This window comes from Staurois parvus, unplaced genomic scaffold (genome assembly GCF_062004578.1).
Source record: "Staurois parvus isolate SC_StPar_1 unplaced genomic scaffold, SC_StPar_1.0 ptg001195l, whole genome shotgun sequence".
Taxonomy (NCBI): Eukaryota; Metazoa; Chordata; class Amphibia; order Anura; family Ranidae; genus Staurois; species Staurois parvus.
This window is the reverse complement of record NW_028318991.1, coordinates 102,962-121,450: the sequence shown is the minus strand read 5'-3', so window position 1 is coordinate 121,450 and position 18,489 is coordinate 102,962. Positions and strand designations below refer to the sequence as shown.

General features: G+C 45.5%; 1 protein-coding gene across 5 annotated transcripts in view; it reads right to left on the bottom strand.

Moving 5' to 3' along the window:
* The window catches only part of LOC149438300 (integrator complex subunit 14-like), a 67,128-nt gene extending 48,867 nt beyond the window's left edge, over positions 1-18,261 (bottom strand). For 4 of the 5 annotated variants that reach the window (XR_016307925.1, XR_016307926.1, XR_016307927.1 and 1 more), the window contains exons 1-3: positions 18,110-18,261; positions 9,492-9,625; positions 1,543-1,608 (exon numbers count right to left, since the gene is read on the bottom strand). Coding sequence is in view for 1 of the 5 variants with exons in the window: in XM_089660008.1 (XP_089516134.1) it covers positions 1,543-1,608; positions 9,492-9,494 (69 nt within the window). In the remaining 4 variants the exon portion in view is untranslated. The remainder of the gene's footprint in view (positions 1-1,542; positions 1,609-9,491; positions 9,626-18,109) is intronic. The other variant, XR_016307928.1, reaches the window with a different exon arrangement.
* Between the last annotated feature and the right edge of the window lie 228 nt (positions 18,262-18,489).

Sequence of the window (18,489 nt, the reverse complement as noted above, 5' to 3'; positions counted from 1 at the left end):
AGTGGGAAGAATGCTCCTCACACTTGTGGACAGTGGGAAGAATGCTCCTCACACTTGTGGACAGTGGGAAGAATGCTCCTCACACTTGTGGTCAGTGGGAAGAATGCTCCTCACACTTGTGGTCATTGGGAAGAATGCTCCACACACTTGTGGTCATTGGGAACAATGCTCCTCACACTTGTGGTCATTGGGAACAATGCTCCTCACACTTGTGGTCATTGGGAACAATGCTCCTCACACTTGTGGTCATTGGGAAGAATTACCCCCTTACAGATTGCTAAAAATATCAATGGTGTCAGCGGGAACTTACCTGAGAGGCAAAAATTGCTCATTGCTCAAGGAACCCCTGGCAACCTCTGGAGGAACCCTGGTTGAGAAACCCTGGCCTAAAATGTCTGAATACTGTAGCATTATTAGTACCCTTCACGGGAAACTACGAGAATCACATTTGGAGTGATGTCCACATACTGAATTTTTTGCATATAGTGTAACATACCTAAAAAGCTGGCTCAACAGCAAAACATCAGCTATAGTTCGGTATACTACCGGTACAAAATGAACAGAAAGCTGACTAGGCACAGCATCAGTGAACATCTTCCTGCAATACATCATTAAAAAAAAAAAAAAAAAAAGAAAGAAGAAGAAGAGCAGGCCAGCTGAGACATGATCAAAAGTTATTGCTTAATTTATTAAACACATCTTTGGAAAATACTAAAAATTAAGAAAAATTGTTACTCAAAAGATAAAGATCCCTTATAAATAAACGAAGGTGCTGTAAAATGTCCAGGCTTGGCTTCTCAACCTCAAAACAGATTCAGAGAGGCTACGGAGATGGAGCACAAGTCAGGATGGAAGAGCCGGGGATAATACCTCTATTATTCTTTTGCTTCCACTTCCTCTTTTAGGTTTGTTTGCACAGCATCCTACTAATCAAAGAATTGTTTCATCTTAAAGCAGAGTTCCACTCAATCTGTAAAAAAATAAAAGTCAGCAGCTACAAAAACTATAGCTGCTGACATTTAAAAAAACAGCCACTTACCTGTCCCACGATCCCGCGTTGCCCCCCGCCGCAGCCTTTTTCACCGTCCGTCGTGTATTCCAGGCGCCGGCATCTTCAGTGTGGGCACACCACTTCAAGATGGCGACGGCCTCACCACAGCTGGTTTCACCGGCCGTCTTCTCTCCCCGGCGCCGGCATCTTCAGTGTGGGCACCCGGCTGTGACAGCTTGCGGCTTCACAGCCGGGTGCCCACTGCGCATGCGCGAGTAGAGCTGCGCTTCCTGAATGGCCCCGTCGTCTTCTGGGACCTGTCACGTGTCCCACAAGACTTCGGGGAGGGAGGACAATTTCCGTTTCCGATCTCCTAGGCGATTGCAGTGGAAGTGGGAGCGGGGACCTGTCAAATTCGGGTACCAGCTCCTCAAAGGTACCAATCCTTAATGGGGAGCGGGGGACCAATCTTTAAAGCAGGACTTCCCCTTTTGGGTGGAACTCCGCTTTAATAAATAAAGAACTAAAAGATATTGGGAACTTTATCTTACTTTGTAGAACGTCTGCGTTTTCTCCGGAAGTTTCCTGGCATTCCGCAGAATCTTCTGCACATCAGTCTAACAAAAAAGAAAAAGAAAAAAAAAGTAAAATGTGGCAAACAAGCAAGAGGGTTCCATACACTACTGATTTTAACAACTGCAAGAACTGCTAATTTTTAATGCTGACAACTACGGTACAATATGAGGGCGTCAATTCAAAACGGCTTTAATGCCATTTTTCTGGTGGTAGTTCCTTTAACCATTTGCCGCCCGCCCTATGGCCGAATGGCGGCCGGCAAATGTCATCAGCGTTCCGTCCTCCCGCACATGCGTATTTTTCGCGCTTGCAGAGCCGCGCAGCGGCGCGATCTGTCACTGGCCGTGTACCTCGGACACGGCCAATGACAGCGATGACAGATCTGTGTACCTTGGACACGGCCGATGACAGATCTGTGTACCAGCCCCGTTGCCAGTACCATGTGACCTGCTGTGACCAATCACAGAAGGTCACATGACAGTTGTATACAATGGATGGCTTCATTCATGCCATCCATTGTATACGAGTGTGGCTAACTGTGAATGGTCACAGCGATCACATGCACAAGCTGGGCCAATCACAGCCCAGCTGTGTCATGTGATTAGCTGTGGCCAAATCACAGTTAAGAAAAAAAAACCCTGAATGAATCGATGTCATTCAGGTAAATGCTTGCTTATAGCAAAGTAATTCTTTGCTATAAGCAAATTGTGTAAAAAATAAAAAAATACTGATCACGTACCCAAAGTAGTACAATGTTACTATGGTAACATTGTACTACTTTGGACATAGTGAAATATGAAAAAAAAATCTTAAAAAAAAGAAACAAAATGTAATAAAAAATAAATAAATAAAAAAATATATATATTATTTTTTTTTCATACTGTCACCAGTCAGTGTCTCTGATCACCGCCATGCCAGTTATAAGAAGACGCTGTACTGCACTGGTGACAGTATGTAAAAAAAAAAAAATTGTGAAAATAATTTTTTGCATTTTTTCATTTTCCGAAAAATTATGACTAACAAAAATACAACTTCAAAAAACTCGCCACGTTTCTTATGAAGTACGTTGGACTGTCTACTCTGCAAAAAGGGGTCATTTGGGGGATATCTGTACTGTTCTGAAATTCCTGGACCTCAAGAAATTAGATTGGCCGTCGGTACTTCAGGATTGATCAATATTCAGATCTATCCCATAGTTTGTGAACTCTATAACTTTCCTACAGACTAAATAATACATCCTAATTTGGGTTATTTTCACCAAAGACATGGAGCAGAATACATCTCGGCCTAAATTTATGAAGAACAATTATTTATTTGCAAACTTTTATAACAGAAACAAAGAAAAACGTGTTTTTTTTTAAATTTTTGGTCTTTTTTTGTTAATTTAGCAAAAAATAAAAACCCCGGCGGTGATTAAATACCACCAAAAGAAAGCTCTAGTTGTGTGAAGAAAATGATAAAATTTTAGTTTGGGTACAATGTTGTATGACCGCGCAATTGTCATTCAAAGTGTGAGAGCGCTGAAACCTGAAAAATGGCCTGGGCAAGAAGGTGTAAAATTGCCCGGTATGGAAATGGTTAAGAACTACGGTACGCGTTATGCTACCATACGCCGCTTCAAGAATCTATCAGTGACAAATTCTTAAAGAATTAACAAGTTTTCTGTTTAGGAAACTGGCAGCAATTAAAGTGATACTTTTTTTTTTTTGTAATTATTTATTGGTGAAATTAACATACAATAAAAAGAACCAGGAGAAAGATTCACCAGAATACAGAAAAAAAACCAATATAAACATCTAGACCAAGCCTGAAATAGTCACATAGAATCTTTAGGGGTTCATCAAGTTTGCATGTGAGAAAAAAGTATCAAGAGCGAATGAAACAGCACATATACTGTATGACAACAAAACAGGACCAGAACAAATCATCGGGTGATCGTTTAAATGACATCCTAAGAAAAGGAGGATTATGCCAAAGCACAAAGAGAGCGGATCGAATGTATAGTTACAAAGATGTGAAAGAACGTAGAGATAATATCAAACCGACAGAGAAAAAACTCTACCAGTATCGTAAAGACATAATAGAATGGGGGGAAAAAGTGAGGGGGGGGGACCCCACAGTAGGATACTGTAGGGGCTGGGACAGAAAGGAAAAAGAAAAACAAAGTTAGAAAGGCGCAGAGAGAGTTAAATGAAAAGGAGAAAATAGAGGGAGAGGAGAGATGGGATACAGGAGAAACAGAACAAGAGCCTTGGGGGTTGCATCCCCTCCTGGAGTGAGAGGTCAAGCCAGGTTACATAGTTAGTCTGGCTGAAAAAAGACAAAAGTCCATCCAGTTCAACCATAGAAAAAAAAAAAAAAGTTATAATCCTATACCCACAGTTGATCCAGAGGAAGGCAAAAAACCCAGAAAAGCATGATCCAATTTGCTCCTGCAGGGAACAAATTCCATCCTGATCCCCCGAGAGGCAATCGGATATTCCCTGGATCAACTTTACCTATAAATGTTATATCCAGTTATATTCTGTGTATCCAGGAAAGAATCCAGGACTTTCCTACAGCAATCCACTGAGCTGGCCACAACCAACTCTTGAGGGAGTCTATTCCACATTCTCACAGCTCTTACTGTGAAGAAACCTTTCCGTGTTTGGAGATTACATTTCTTTTCCTCCAGACGTAAAGAGCGCCCCCTTGTCCTCTGTGATGACCTCAGGGGGAATGACTCTACACCGAGTTCACTATATGAACCACTGATGTATTTATACATGGAGATCATATCCCCCCCTTATGTATTACACATGGAGATCATATCCCCCCTTATGTATTATACATGGAGATCATATCCCCCCCTTATGTGTTATACATGTTGATCATATCCCCCCTTATGTATTATACATGGAGATCATATCCCCCTTATGTATTATACATGGAGATCATATCCCCCCTTATGTATTATACATGGAGATCATATCCCCCCTTATGTATTATACATGGAGATCATATCCCCCCTTATGTATTATACATGGAGATCATATCCCCCCTTATGTATTATACATGGAGATCATATCCCCCTTATGTATTATACATGGAGATCATATCCCCCTTATGTATTATACATGGAGATCATATCCCCCTTATGTATTATACATGGAGATCATATCCCCCCTTATGTATTATACATGGAGATCATATCCCCCTTATGTATTATACATGGAGATCATATCCCCCCTTATGTATTATACGTGGAGATCATATCCCCCCTTATGTATTATACGTGGAGATCATATCCCCCTTATGTATTACACGTGGTGATCATATCCCCCCCTTATGTATTACACGTGGAGATCATATCCCCCCTTATGTATTACACGTGGAGATCATATCCCCCCTTATGTGTTACACATGGAGATCATATCCCCCCCTTATGTGTTATACATGTTGATCATATCCCCCCTTATGTATTATACATGGAGATCATATCCCCCCTTATGTATTATACATGGAGATCATATCCCCCCTTATGTATTATACATGGAGATCATATCCCCCCTTATGTATTATACATGGAGATCATATCCCCCCTTATGTATTATACATGGAGATCATATCCCCCCTTATGTATTATACATGGAGATCATATCCCCCCTTATGTATTATACATGGAGATCATATCCCCCCTTATGTATTACACATGGAGATCATATCCCCCCTTATGTGTTATACATGTTGATCATATCCCCCCTTATGTGTTATACATGGAGATCATATCCCCCTTATGTATTATACATGGAGATCATATCCCCCCTTATGTATTATACATGGAGATCATATCCCCCCTTATGTATTATACATGGAGATCATATCCCCCCTTATGTATTACACATGGAAATCATATCCCCCCTTATGTATTACACATGGAGATCATATCCCCCCTTATGTATTAAGCATGGAGATCATATCCCCCTTATGTATTATACATGGAGATCATATCCCCCCTTATGTATTACACATGGAGATCATATCCCCCCTTATGTATTATACATGGTGATCATATCCCCCCTTATGTATTATACATGGAGATCATATCCCCCCTTATGTATTATACATGGAGATCATATCCCCCCTTATGTATTATACATGGAGATCATATCCCCACTTAATCTCCTCTTCTCAAGAGAGAATAAATTCAGAGGCAAGACATTCAGTGAGGGCGAGTAGATTCGGTCAGGTATTCATCTGCAAATTGAAAATATTGCCAAAGGTGCCAGGTGTCCCAAAATATCTCCTCATTATACAGGGTGGCTGTGAGATCCTCCATGTCCCTAAGCTCGTTCACCTTGCAAAACTACAATGAAAGGGTAGAAGGGTGGTTGCCTTTTCACCATATAGGAATACATGCCTTGACCATGTTAAGCAGCGATAGAAGCATTATATTTTTTTGATGGGTCTCCCCGAAAGATGCAACTGGCAGCCCGCCGGGTCATCATGCAGGTCCATAGCGGTAAGTTGTTTGATAATGTCAGTCACCCCTCACCAAAAGGGCTGAAGCCTTGGGCACTGCCAGAAGACATGGAGGAGAGTGCCACCATTGGCTCCAAATCGCTAACACACATCAGGAAGCTACGACGAAATACGGTGAAGTTTAGATGGCACCCGGTACCAATGCGTGAGGAGCTTATACTTGGTCTCCTGTACTTTGGTGGCTAAAGAAGACTTATGGGCAAAGTGCAAGATCTTTTCCCATAGTGACGTGGTAAAGGAGATGTCCAGGTCACACTCCCATTTAGATAGGAAAGGAGGAACAAAGTTGGGTTCCGGGTGAATAAGAGAAAAGAAGATGATGGAGAGGCTATGGTGAATTGGTTCTCCCTTGTGACATAGAGCTTCAAAAGGCAGTCAACTTTCAAGAAATACCAGGAGCACGCAAAACAGAACGCAGTTAGGAGCGGAGCTGAATACCTCTCCAGAAACTCAATGGGGGATCCACCAGTCGAGTAAAATCATTGGCAAGAAGGACCCTAATGGGATTGAGAAAGTCCACTAAGTGAGAGTAGCCAGTAGTTGTGAGACAAGCAAATTGAGGGTCTTCTTGTCCTGGAGGGAAGTCAGGCTATCCCAGAATGGTAACCAGAGAATAAGGCGCCGGAGAGTTGGACATGTTGCGGAATGCTTCTAGAGTAACTACAAGAGTGGCACCAAGAGTTAGGCATGCTACTAGGTCGGGAGGTAAAGGACATCGCATCCACGGCCAACTCAGGGCCGTGCCCCCAGAGTCCTCCAATTCCATGGCAATCCAGTGCTTGGCAACACCATGGCAGTGCCAATCAGCCAGGCGAGTGAGGTGAGCGGCTCTATAATTGGAGCAAATATCCAGCAAGCCCCCACGTCCACATGTCTTAGGCAGGGTCAGAACATGGAAAGCCAAATGTGACCCCCCCCCATGTGACCAGATATAAGTGCGGAATAGGGCATTGACCTTCCGAAAGGACGTGGGAAGCTTGATGGGGAGGGCTTGTAATAAGTACAGTATACGGGGCAGCACTGTCATCTTAAGCGCACTACATCGACCAAACCATGTCAGCGTAAGGGATTGCCATCGGAGAAGGTCTTCCTTAAGAGCAGAATCTGGCATAATATTAGTGCCCAGGTACCTGATCGAGTCCGTGGCCCAATGGAAAGAGAAGGAAGGGCGAAGGTGACTAAGGACCGTGGACTTGGTGGAAATGTTCGGTGCCGAGGATTTCATGAGGCTGATTTTGAAGTAGCAGAGGCTACCATAGTCCCCAAGCGCCTGCAAAATATTGGGCAATAAGAGGGTCGTTAAGAAAAAAAGATAAGATCGTCCGCAAACGCGGCCATTTTATGTTCCCCAGATGGTTTATGAAAACCAGAGATATTACAATCTGCTCGGATCTGACACAGAAAGGGCTCCAGCGACAAAATCAGAGGAGTGCGCAGCATGGAGCAGAGTCTAAAGACACTATTGGACTGAACAACACATATAGATCTGCACACTGCCGTATGTTGTCAGTCAAAATTGGAGCAGATCTGATAGGGGAACCAATTTCTCAGTTCCCCCATCAGGCTCAGCCCATCTTCAGTATAAAACGGTCCAGCCAAGCATCTGTCAGTGTGATGGGCGCAGTGTTGGGGGCAGTAGTGTGTAGTATGGATCCTCTGCTCTGTGTACTTTTCAAGTTCGGAGTCTTAGAACGTACTAAACTCAAGCGGTTAGCTGACAGCCAGACAACAAGCATTTTCAGAAAGAGGTCAGCAGTCGCAGCCTCTATTATTTTTGTGCTTTCCTCAATAAGTATGGCGGCTGTGGCTTTAAAGCAACTTTGTTCCCAACTCTTCAAACCAACAATAAATCCACCCTGTAAAGAAAGAAGATGAATACATACTTATGTGGGTGGTGTTGTAAATCTTCACTATCATGAAGGAGTTGAGCAGTCACCACCACCAGCACACTTACAGCTGTCTTGGAAACCTGGTTCCTGGCCATGAACGGTGATTCCGTCTGCTGGACCCTACATTTTCTACTGTATGCAATACTGAACTAGAAACATGACATACTTTCCGGAGTCTTGGATACCTGGTTCTCCGCCATGCACAGCGATTCCTTCTTCTGGACCCTACATTACTACTGTATGCAGTACTGACCTGAGAACATGACATACTTTCCAGTGTCTTAGATACCTGGTTCTCCACCATACACAGGGATTCCGTCTGCTGGACCCTACATTACTACAGGATGTAGTACTGAACCAAGAACATGACATACTTTCCGGAGTCTTAGATACCTGGTCCTCCACCACGCATGGTGATTCCTTCTGCTGGACTTTACATTACTACTGTATGCAGTACTGAACCAAGAACATGACATACTTTCCGGTGTCTTGGATACCTGGTTCTTCGCCACGCATGGCGATTCCTTCTGCTGGACCCTACATTACTGCAGGATGTAGTACTGAACCAAGAACATGACATACTTTCCAGTGTCTTGGGTAGCTGTTTCTCCACCATGCACGGCAATTCCTTCTGCTGGACCCTACATTACTGCAGGACGCAGTACTGAACCAAGAACATGACATACTTTCCGGTGTCTTGGATACCTGGTTCTACAACACGCACAGCGATTCCTTCTGCTGGACCCCAACATTACTGCAGGATGTAGTACTGAACCAAGAACATGACATACTTTCCGGTGTCTTGGATACCTGGTTCTACAACACGCACAGCGATTCCTTCTGCTGGACCCTACATTACTGCAGGATGTAGTACTGAACCAAGAACATGACATGCTTTCCAGTGTCTTGGATACCTGGTTTTCCGCCACGCACAGCGATTCCTTCTGCTGGACCCTACATTACTGCAGGATGTAGTACTGAACTAGGAACATGACATACTTTCCGGAGTCTTGGATACCTGGTTCTCCGCCACGCACGGCGATTCCTTCTGCTGGACCCTACATTACTGCAGGATGCAGTACTGAACCAAGAACATGACATACTTTCCAGTGTCTTGGATACCTGGTTCTCCACCATGCACAGGGATTCCTTCTGCTGGACCCTACATTACTACTATATGCAGTACTGAACCAAGAACATAACATACTTTCCAGTGTCTTGGATACCTGGTTCTCCACCATGCACAGGGATTCCTTCTGCTGGACCGTACATTACTACTATATGCAGTACTGAACCAAGAACATAACATACTTTCCAGAGTCTTGGGTACCTGGTTCTCCGCCATGCACAGCGATTCCTTCCGCTGGACCCTACATTACTACAGTATGCAGTACTGAACTAGAAACATGACATACTTTCTGGTGTCTTGAGTACCTGGTCCATCACCATGCACTGTGGTTCCTTCTGCTGGACCCTACATTACTACAGGACGCAGTACTGAACTAAGAACATACCATCAAGGCAGTTACCTGCAGCCCACTAGGTTTAATCCATACGGTTACATTCTGTGCATAGCTTCTCTTTGACTTGGGTTGCAGGGGAAATGGGCTCTTGTTGTCTTCTTCGCCATATGGATTCTCCTTGGCATCTAAAAAAGAAATGTGTTCTCAGCAGTGTGCATAAAAATCAATGATTTTTTTAAAAAAATAAAAAAAATCTGATTTTTTTTATTTAAATCTGATTTTTTTGATTTAAATCGGATTTGTTTTTATATAAATTGGATTTTTTTAAATAAAATGCTTTTTGAGGAAAATATATTACCATCCAAAGGTTATTCCATCATGAAATAAAGATTAGTTTTTTAATTATGTAGAATAAGGCTGTATATGTTTAATTTTTTTGGTAAATAAATTCCATGAATCCATTCACAATGTCAGGCTCTTCCAGAGGTTTTTGTAAGATTATTGGGCAGTTTCTCTGCCTACAAGATATTATCACAGATGATTGGTTTACTTTTGCAGTTCTCAAAACTGAATTGGACTCAGCAGAGATCACATGCCTCTTCTTCACAGCAAAAATGTTATAACATGAACAGAGTTAAGAAAAAGACCTTCATCCTAACTTCTACAAACCTATGAATACAGAATCAACCCCTTCACTGCCAAGGTGCAAGAAGTTCAGTGAATAGAATAGAAACAATATTTTTCTGATTGTTTGGAGTGGAATAGATCTGCACAAGAAGAAAGTGAAACTAAGTGTGAGGAGGAAGGGGCTGACAGTGCGAGGAGGGAGGGGCTGACAGTGCGAGGAGGGAGGGGCTGACAGTCTAAGTTTCTTAAAATATATATATTTTGTTTAGCCAAATTAGTTACCAAACATGGATGCTTAAGCAAATCACATATGCTGGAATGTTATTGTTTCAGTTGAATAAATCTATTTAAATTGTTATTATTAAGGGAATGATTATTTTTCTCCTTCCTAAGTACAACAGAATAGTTGTCCAAATACTAATGATTAACCTATTAAACTGGGGATAAAAAAACTAATATGAAAAGTTGTTATTCTAAAAATCTTCATCTACTTGTATATTAAAGTTATAGCAGCAAGAATTAGTCTTTATGTAGAAAACTAGGATTTAAATCAAGCCTTACTGACTAGTGATTTAAATCAAATCCACCCTGATTCTCAGTATATGACGAATGAATATTTTACATTTTGACCACTTGCCCTACAGAGGATTTACCCCCCTTCCTGACCAGGCCATTTTATGCGATACGGCGCTGCGTTACTTTAACTGACAATTGCACAGTCATGCAACCCAAATGAAATTTACGTCCTTTTTTTTCCCCCACGAATATAGCTTTCTTTCAGTGGTATCTGATCGCCTGTGCGGTTTTTTATTTTTTGCGCTATAAAAATAAACAAAAAAGAACCAACAATTTTGAGAAAAATAAATATATATTTTTTTTTATTAAACATGTCCAGTAAAAAAAAAAAAATAAAAAATTAAATATCAAGTTTCGTCATAAATTTAGGCCAAAATGTATCCTGCTCCGTGTCTTTGCTAAACAAAAACCCAATATGTGTAAATTAATTGGTTTACATGAAAGTTATAGCGTTTACAAAAGGCGGTATATATAGACTGGGATTTTTTCTTCTACTAGTAATGGCGGCGATCAGCGATTTATAGCGCGACTGCAGTGGGCATTCTAACACCGGGGGGGGGGGGGGGGGGGGAACTGACTTGGTGTCACTGACATCCCCAGTGACACCAATACAGTGATCAGTGCTAATAAAAAGCACTGACACTGTACTAATGGCACTGGACAGAAAGGGGTTAACATGAGGGGCGATCAAAGGGTTAACTGTGTGCAGTGAGGTTTTTTTTACTAGAGGGCTGTGTGTGTGTGTATGTGTGTTTCACTGTAGTCGCACTGCTCTGGATGGCTGTGCAGTGTGCCTGAGCTGACAGGGAGGAGAACAGTTAGCAAACAAACAGTCCTCCTCCGTCTGTGATCATTGGATATCACCGGGTGCCGGCGGGGGGAGCAGGTACCCGAATTTGACAGGTACCAGCTCCCACTTCCGGTCCGATCGCCTAGGTGATCGGAAGGTGTCCTCCCTCCCTCCCTCCCTGTAGTCTTTTGGGACACGTGACAGGTCCCAGAAGACTACAGGACCATTCATGAAGGGTGCCCACACTGAAGATGCCGGCCTTCTGGAATACAGGACGGCCGGTGAAACAGGCTGCGGGGGGGACACACCACAGGACCGAGGGACAGGTAAGTGGCTGTTTTTTAAGTCAGAAGCTACAGTTTTTGTAGCTTCTGACTTTTAATTCTTGATAGGTTGAGTGGAACTCCGCTTTAAGATTTGACAACAAAACCTGGAAGCCGATTGGTTACTATGCACAGCTGCACCAGTTTTAGTAAATCCCCCCTAATATCTCCCAGACCAGTAACAACCAATTATGCTAGAATGTTAAAACTGCCTAAGCAAGTAAAGGTGCTGGAGATGAAAACGAACTGCAGCTTTAACTATAGTTGGTTACTGTCTCCAAATATCACCCAAACCGTACTCTCCACTCCTCGCACGACCTCCTGCTCTCTAGCTCCCTTGTCTCCTCCTCCCATGCTCTTCTCCAGGACTTCTCCAGAGCTTCTCCCATCCTCTGGAACTGGAATTCTCTACCCCAATTTATCAGACTATCACCTACTCTGCTCACTTTTAGGCGATCTCTGAAAACATCTCTCTTCAGGGAAGCCTATTCTGCCCTCAGCTAATAATGGAATATTCTATTCCTCCTACCAGTCCATCCCCCACAGTTACTACCTTTTGTACCACTAGCCCCTCCCTCTTAGATTGTAAGCTCCCAGGATCAGGGTCCTCCTATCCCTTTGTATTGAACTGTATTGTTGCTGTATTGTCTCCTGTTATATTGTAAAGCGCTGAGCAAACGGTTGGTGCTATATAAATCCTGTATAATAATAACAACAGTTGGATATAGGTGTGGGCTATTTACATAACTTGCAAAGCCTGGCTGAAAAACTTTCAGGGACAGCATCAACCCATCCTGCCTTGTTGCTAGGACGTTTCTAAGACACTGCCAGTCGTACCTGATTCCCCCCACCCCCCCAATCATCACAGGAGCATGCTCTCTAACCCCTGCACATGTGCAGTCCACTATCTTCTCCACTGCAGCATCACTGAGCTTAGAGCTACTGCGACAGGGGAGAGAGCACATGTGTAAGGGGTTTGAATGAGAACTACTGTGTGAGCTGTGATCATTGGTGTCAGTGGTGTCAACCCCATCATTGGTGTCAGTGGGAGGAATAGTGTCCCAACATTGGTGTCAGTGGGGGGAGGAATAGTGCCCCATCATTGGTGTCAGTGGGGGGGGGGGTAATAGTGCCCCATCGTTGGTGTCAGTGGGAGGAATAGTGCCCCGCCGTTGGTGTCAGTGGGGGGGGGGGTAATAGTGCCCCATCGTTGGTGTCAGTGGGAGGAATAATGCCCCATCATTGGTATCAATGACACCAATGATGGGGCACTATTCCTCCCACTGACACCAATTACACTTGCTGACCCTGTTCTAGTATGGTGCTGCTGCAGCCAGCATATGTGGTTGCAGCAGCACCTCTACACTGAACACTTACCTGCTGCTACTGCACTCGATTTTCGTGGGGCCACTCGGCTCCGCCCCCTCACCGGCGATTGGCCGCCTGTGTGCCTTTCCTGAGCTACAGTTCTGGCGGCCAATCACCGGTGAGGAGGCGGAGCCGAGCAGCCACCCGAACATCCAGTGGCCGAACTGAGGGAGCAGCCGAGCTTCCTGGACCGGATCGTCGTGGGACCGGAGCCAAGTAAGAGACAAGACCTGCCCACCCCTGTACTTAGTGTCTCTTCCGTTGGAAGGGGGGGGGCAGCACCGCGCCGCCCCCCTAAAAAGTGTCAGTATGCCGTATACCGGCGTATAAGACGACCCCCGACTTCAGAGAAGATTTTCAAGGGGTAAAAAGTCGTCTTATACGCCGGCAAATACGGTATATACATGTGCCTACTGGCAAACTTGGAAGGGACATACCTAGGCACAATATTACATAGAATGATGAAAGAATGTATTGTAGCACTCGGGGTGCCCATGCTCAGTACTCATATTCCCCATGCTCAATGTTACGGTGACTAGCTGTGCCGCGCTCCATGGTCCTGCGCGGGCTCATGGCTCTCTCTCTCTCTCCACTGTACAAAACAGGATTTCCTGCCTCCCAGCAATGCACCCATGAAGCCTGAACATGTGACCCCAAAAACGCAGTGTATTTTCAATGTTTTTTGTTGTGTTACCACTGAATTCTATGGAAGGTGCAGGACTTTTCAAACTGAAGCACAAATGCAGCACACTAATGTGAACAGCTACATACGATGTAACCACTTCCTGTCAGGCCCATGTATATAAACGACCGGACGGTGGCAGTGCAGGGGCGGGTTGCCATTCATAAATGGCACCCACCATTTAAGCCTGTGCGCGCTCCCTGGGAAGGCGATCCAGAACACCGATCGCTGTGCGGGACCTCTGTGTGAGGTCGTGATCACTGATTGGCCAATCAGTGACCACATGAATAGTAGTAAGCAAAATGTCCCTTTCTGACATCATTGCTTACTACTAGTGAAATCTGTGAATGATCACAGAGATCACATGGTACAGGGCTATTCACAACAGCCTTGTACCATGTGACAAGCTGTGACCAATCACAGCTCTCACAGTATTTCTCAATGTCTGCAAGAATGCAGCCAGAGAGAAGGAGAAATGATTGCTTTTATAGCCTTTATGGCTATAAAAGCAATCAGTGTAAAAAAAAATCATCACCCCCCCACAAGTAGTACTGTGTCACTATGGTGACACTGTACTGCTAGCGTGACAGTATGTAAAAAAAAAAAAAACCATAAAAAAATATAAAAAAATAAAATAAAAATTTACAAAAAATATAATTTTTGGTTATAAACTAATTTGGATAATTGTTTTAACTAAAAAGATAGATGAATACATTTTGGCCAAGATTTACGAAGAAAGATTATTTATCTGCAAAATCTTATAAGAAAAGCACTTTTTTTCAAAATGTTTGGACTTTTTCATTTACATAGCAAAAAAAAATCCCAGTGATGAATAATTACCAGCAAAATAAAGTTTTGTCTGTCTCAAAAAAAAAAATGCTAAAAAATTAATATGGGTACAGCGTTGCATGACTGCGCAACTGTCATTTCAAAGTGTGATAGCACTGAAAGCTGAGAATTGGCCTGGACAGGAAGGGGGTGAAAGTGTCCGGACTTGAAGTGGTTAAAGGGGCATCATTTTCATGTGCTTTTGTTGTGCTGGACAGATGCGTTTTATCACAAAAAAAGCGCATTAGTGGAAAGAGGCCTTCCCCCCCCCCCCCCCCCGGGTCACATAAAAGCAGATTTTGAATTTATGCGACTTACAGTGAAGTCGGGTGACCTGCTGATTTCATTGCGATTTGCAAGACGTCTGACACAGATGTAAATCACACCAAACGTAGTGCATGTAGTACTGTAGAAATCGGTACGTCTCTGACCAAGTCAGAACCGCACCGATATGACCGCTCTAGTAGCGGACAATAGGGTGTGACTTGGCCTATGATTTCAAGTCGCCTGGCATGCAAATCGCACCCGATGTGACCGGGGTTTAGGCAAATGACTCAATGTCCCGTCTTTTACAGGCATGAGGGTGCACAGGTGTTGCATCCATCCCCATACCAGCGTCCCATTTTAGTCTATTGGGACACACGGCTGCATGGACACAGCTGCTGTGGCCCTATATGACATGTGGTTGCGGGTCCCCAAACGCACACACTGTTCTGAACATTCAGTTTAAAAAGATGGAAAGTACATTCATAGAAAACAAAGGTGTGCAAAATCTTACAGTTCCATTTCCTTTCAAAGCTGCCACAGCCTGAGTGGAGTAGCAGTCCTATAAAAGGACCTTTGCTCTGTGTGTGGAAGCAGTGGTCTCTCTCCTGGGGTGTGACACCCCCCCTGCTGAGTCAGAATCAGTACTCTCCAATCAACAGGACACTCATTGATTGCTTCACTGATTGCAGAGCCATATACAGTATCTGACACAGCAGGGGCCCTGTGTGTTGGACCATTGCAGAGAGACCACTGCTTCCACACATAGAACAAAGGTCCTTCTCTTCAGCTCATACCCAACATTGGGCTTCAACATTCTGACTTGTACCTAATGTAGCACTACCCCCTTAGGAGTTGCAATAGATTTGGGTCCCCCTATAGTCCTGCACAGCCAAGCAACACACATTTTCCACTCAGACTTGCATCAGGAGGCAGTGACCAGTCCTTGAGCTTCGTTTTGAAGTTTTATTAGGGGGTTCAGAACTTGGATGGGGTGAGGGGCGTATAGGATGGCCGGGGGGGAACGGCAACAGAAGGCAAATTCCTTAGCAATGATGTACAAGTCTATACAGCAAAATGTCTCTTCTGGAGAGCTAGCCAGCGTCCCCTGTAGTACCGCCCCCGAGGACTCCTCTCCTCATCCACATGTACTGGGTGCATCATTGGGCAGGGAATCCAATGCTTGCCACTGCAGAGTGTACAGTCCCGGGTAAGAGAACAAATCGAACTTCCCACCAGAGGGCTCCTCTTCCCTTACTGGCAGGGTGCAGGCTTCTTCACTTGGTCCCCTCCTGTGCTGCCAGTGACTGCTACCAGACCTTCTAGCTGGGCCGCTCCTTCCCTGCTGTACAGGTGGGCCTCTCTCAGGGGACAGAAGTCCCAAATTATCTTACAGGGTCCTGTGCCTGTAGGTGAGCCCCTCTCCATCCGGGCACCCTAACATCCTATCCTACTAACTGCTCCTCCATGTACCCCTCCACTGAATGCCTGCTATCCTACTAACTACCCCTCCATGTACCCCTCCACTGAGTGCCTGCTATCCTACTAACTACCCCTCCCTGTAAAGCGCCACTGAGTGCCTGCTATCCTACTAACTACCCTTCCCTGTACCCCTCCACTGAGTGCCTGCTATCCTACTAACTACCCCTCCATGTACCCCTCCACTGAATGCCTGCTATCCTACTAACTACCCTTCCCTGTACCCCTCCACTGAGTGCCTGCTATCCTACTAACTACCCCGCCCTGTAAAGCGCCACTGAGTGCCTACTATCCTACTAACTACCCCTCCCTGTAAAGCGCCACGGAGTGCCTGCTATCCTAATAACTACCCTTCCCTGTACCCCGCCACTGAGTGCCTGCTATCCTACTAACTACCCTTCCCTGTACCCCGCCACTGTGTGCCTGCTATCCTACTAACTACCCTTCCCTGTACCCCGCCACTGTGTGCCTGCTATCCTACTAACTACCCCTCCCTGTACCCCGCCACTGTGTGCCTGCTATCCTACTAACTACCCCTCCCTGTACCCCGCCACTGAATGCCTGCTATCCTACTACCTGTCCCTGCACCCTGCCACTGAATGCCTGCTATCCTACTAACTACCCCTCCCTGTACCCCGCCACTGAGTGCCTGCTATCCTACTAACTACCCCTCCCTGTAACCAACCACTGAGTGCCTGCTATCCTACTAACTACCCCTCCCTGTACCCCGCCACTGTGGGGGGAGGGAGGTCCTTGTAGAAGCAGCCCGGTGTAGCGGCAAGATGTGTATCCTATGAAGAAATGTCTCCCCTGAAGCAACTGCGCATGTGCCGGTTTTAGACAGAAGAAGCCGATCGCCATCATTAGCACAGAGCTGCCACAGTTAACCCCTTACAGGCTGCACTGCTGAAGCTGATTCCGCGGATCACTAGCCGCCGACGCTCCCGTAAGATGGATCCAAGCTGCGTACTGGGGAGCATAATGGATCGGAGAGAGGACAGTGACATGAGGACTGTGAAATGGGGGGGGGGGGGCACAGTGACATGGGGAGGACTGTGAAATGTGGGGGGAGACAGTGACATGGGAGGATAGTGACGTGGGGAAGCAGTGACATGGAGAGGACGGTGACATGGAAGAGAACACTGACATAGGGGGGAGTGACATGGGGGGATGAGAGATATGGGGGGGACTGACATGGGGAGGGCAGGGGCATGTGGGGGACCTGACATGGGGTAGACAGTGACATTGGGGGGCGTGACATGCGGGACAGTGACATTGGGGGGAAGCATGAAATGGGGAGGAAAGTGACATAGGGAGGGGGTATTGACATGAGGACAGTGACATGGGGAGGACAGTGACATGTGAGGGGGTCAGTAATATGGGGGGGCAGTGTCACTCACACTGTCATCCCCATGTCACTGACACCGCCCCCCATGTCACCACACTGACACTGCAACCTCCATATCACTGCCACTGCTCCCCCATGTCACCGGCACTGTCCTCCCATTCATGTCACTTCACAGCTCCCCCCATGTCACTGACATTCCTCTCCCCCCATATCACTGACACTGTCCGATGTCCCTGCAGAGAATTTGGCATGTAACAGCCCCCATTTGTGGGATACACAAATTACCTCTACACCGGCCTCCCTGTCAATCTGGCCCCTTGTGCCTCTCAGTCCCCCTGCGGTCCATGCTGAGACTTGCAGTCCAGCCACCGAGCTTCTCCTTACCCCATGAAGACAGATCTCATCTCCCTGGCCGAGGCTCTGTCCTCCGAGATAGAAGCACATGTCCCCTGTCTGGTAACCTCCCACTCTCACAGCACTTCCGGATACAGGGCTAAGCCACGCCCACCGTCTGCACAGGAAAAAGGGGCGGAGTCCTAGCTGAGGCACCTGCGCACACAGGACCTGCGTGTCAGTCAGAGCCAGGCTGAGCTCAGAGGAGGATGCAGGGTGGAGAGCGGGAGGAGTCCGGAGGAGCGACACACCCCCGGCCACTACCAATTCATGTAAATCTATTTCCAGAGTCACCGCTGGAAATAGATTTCCAGCGGTGACTCTGGAAATAGTGAGTCACTGGGAGAAAACTCCCAGTGATTTCTCTGGGA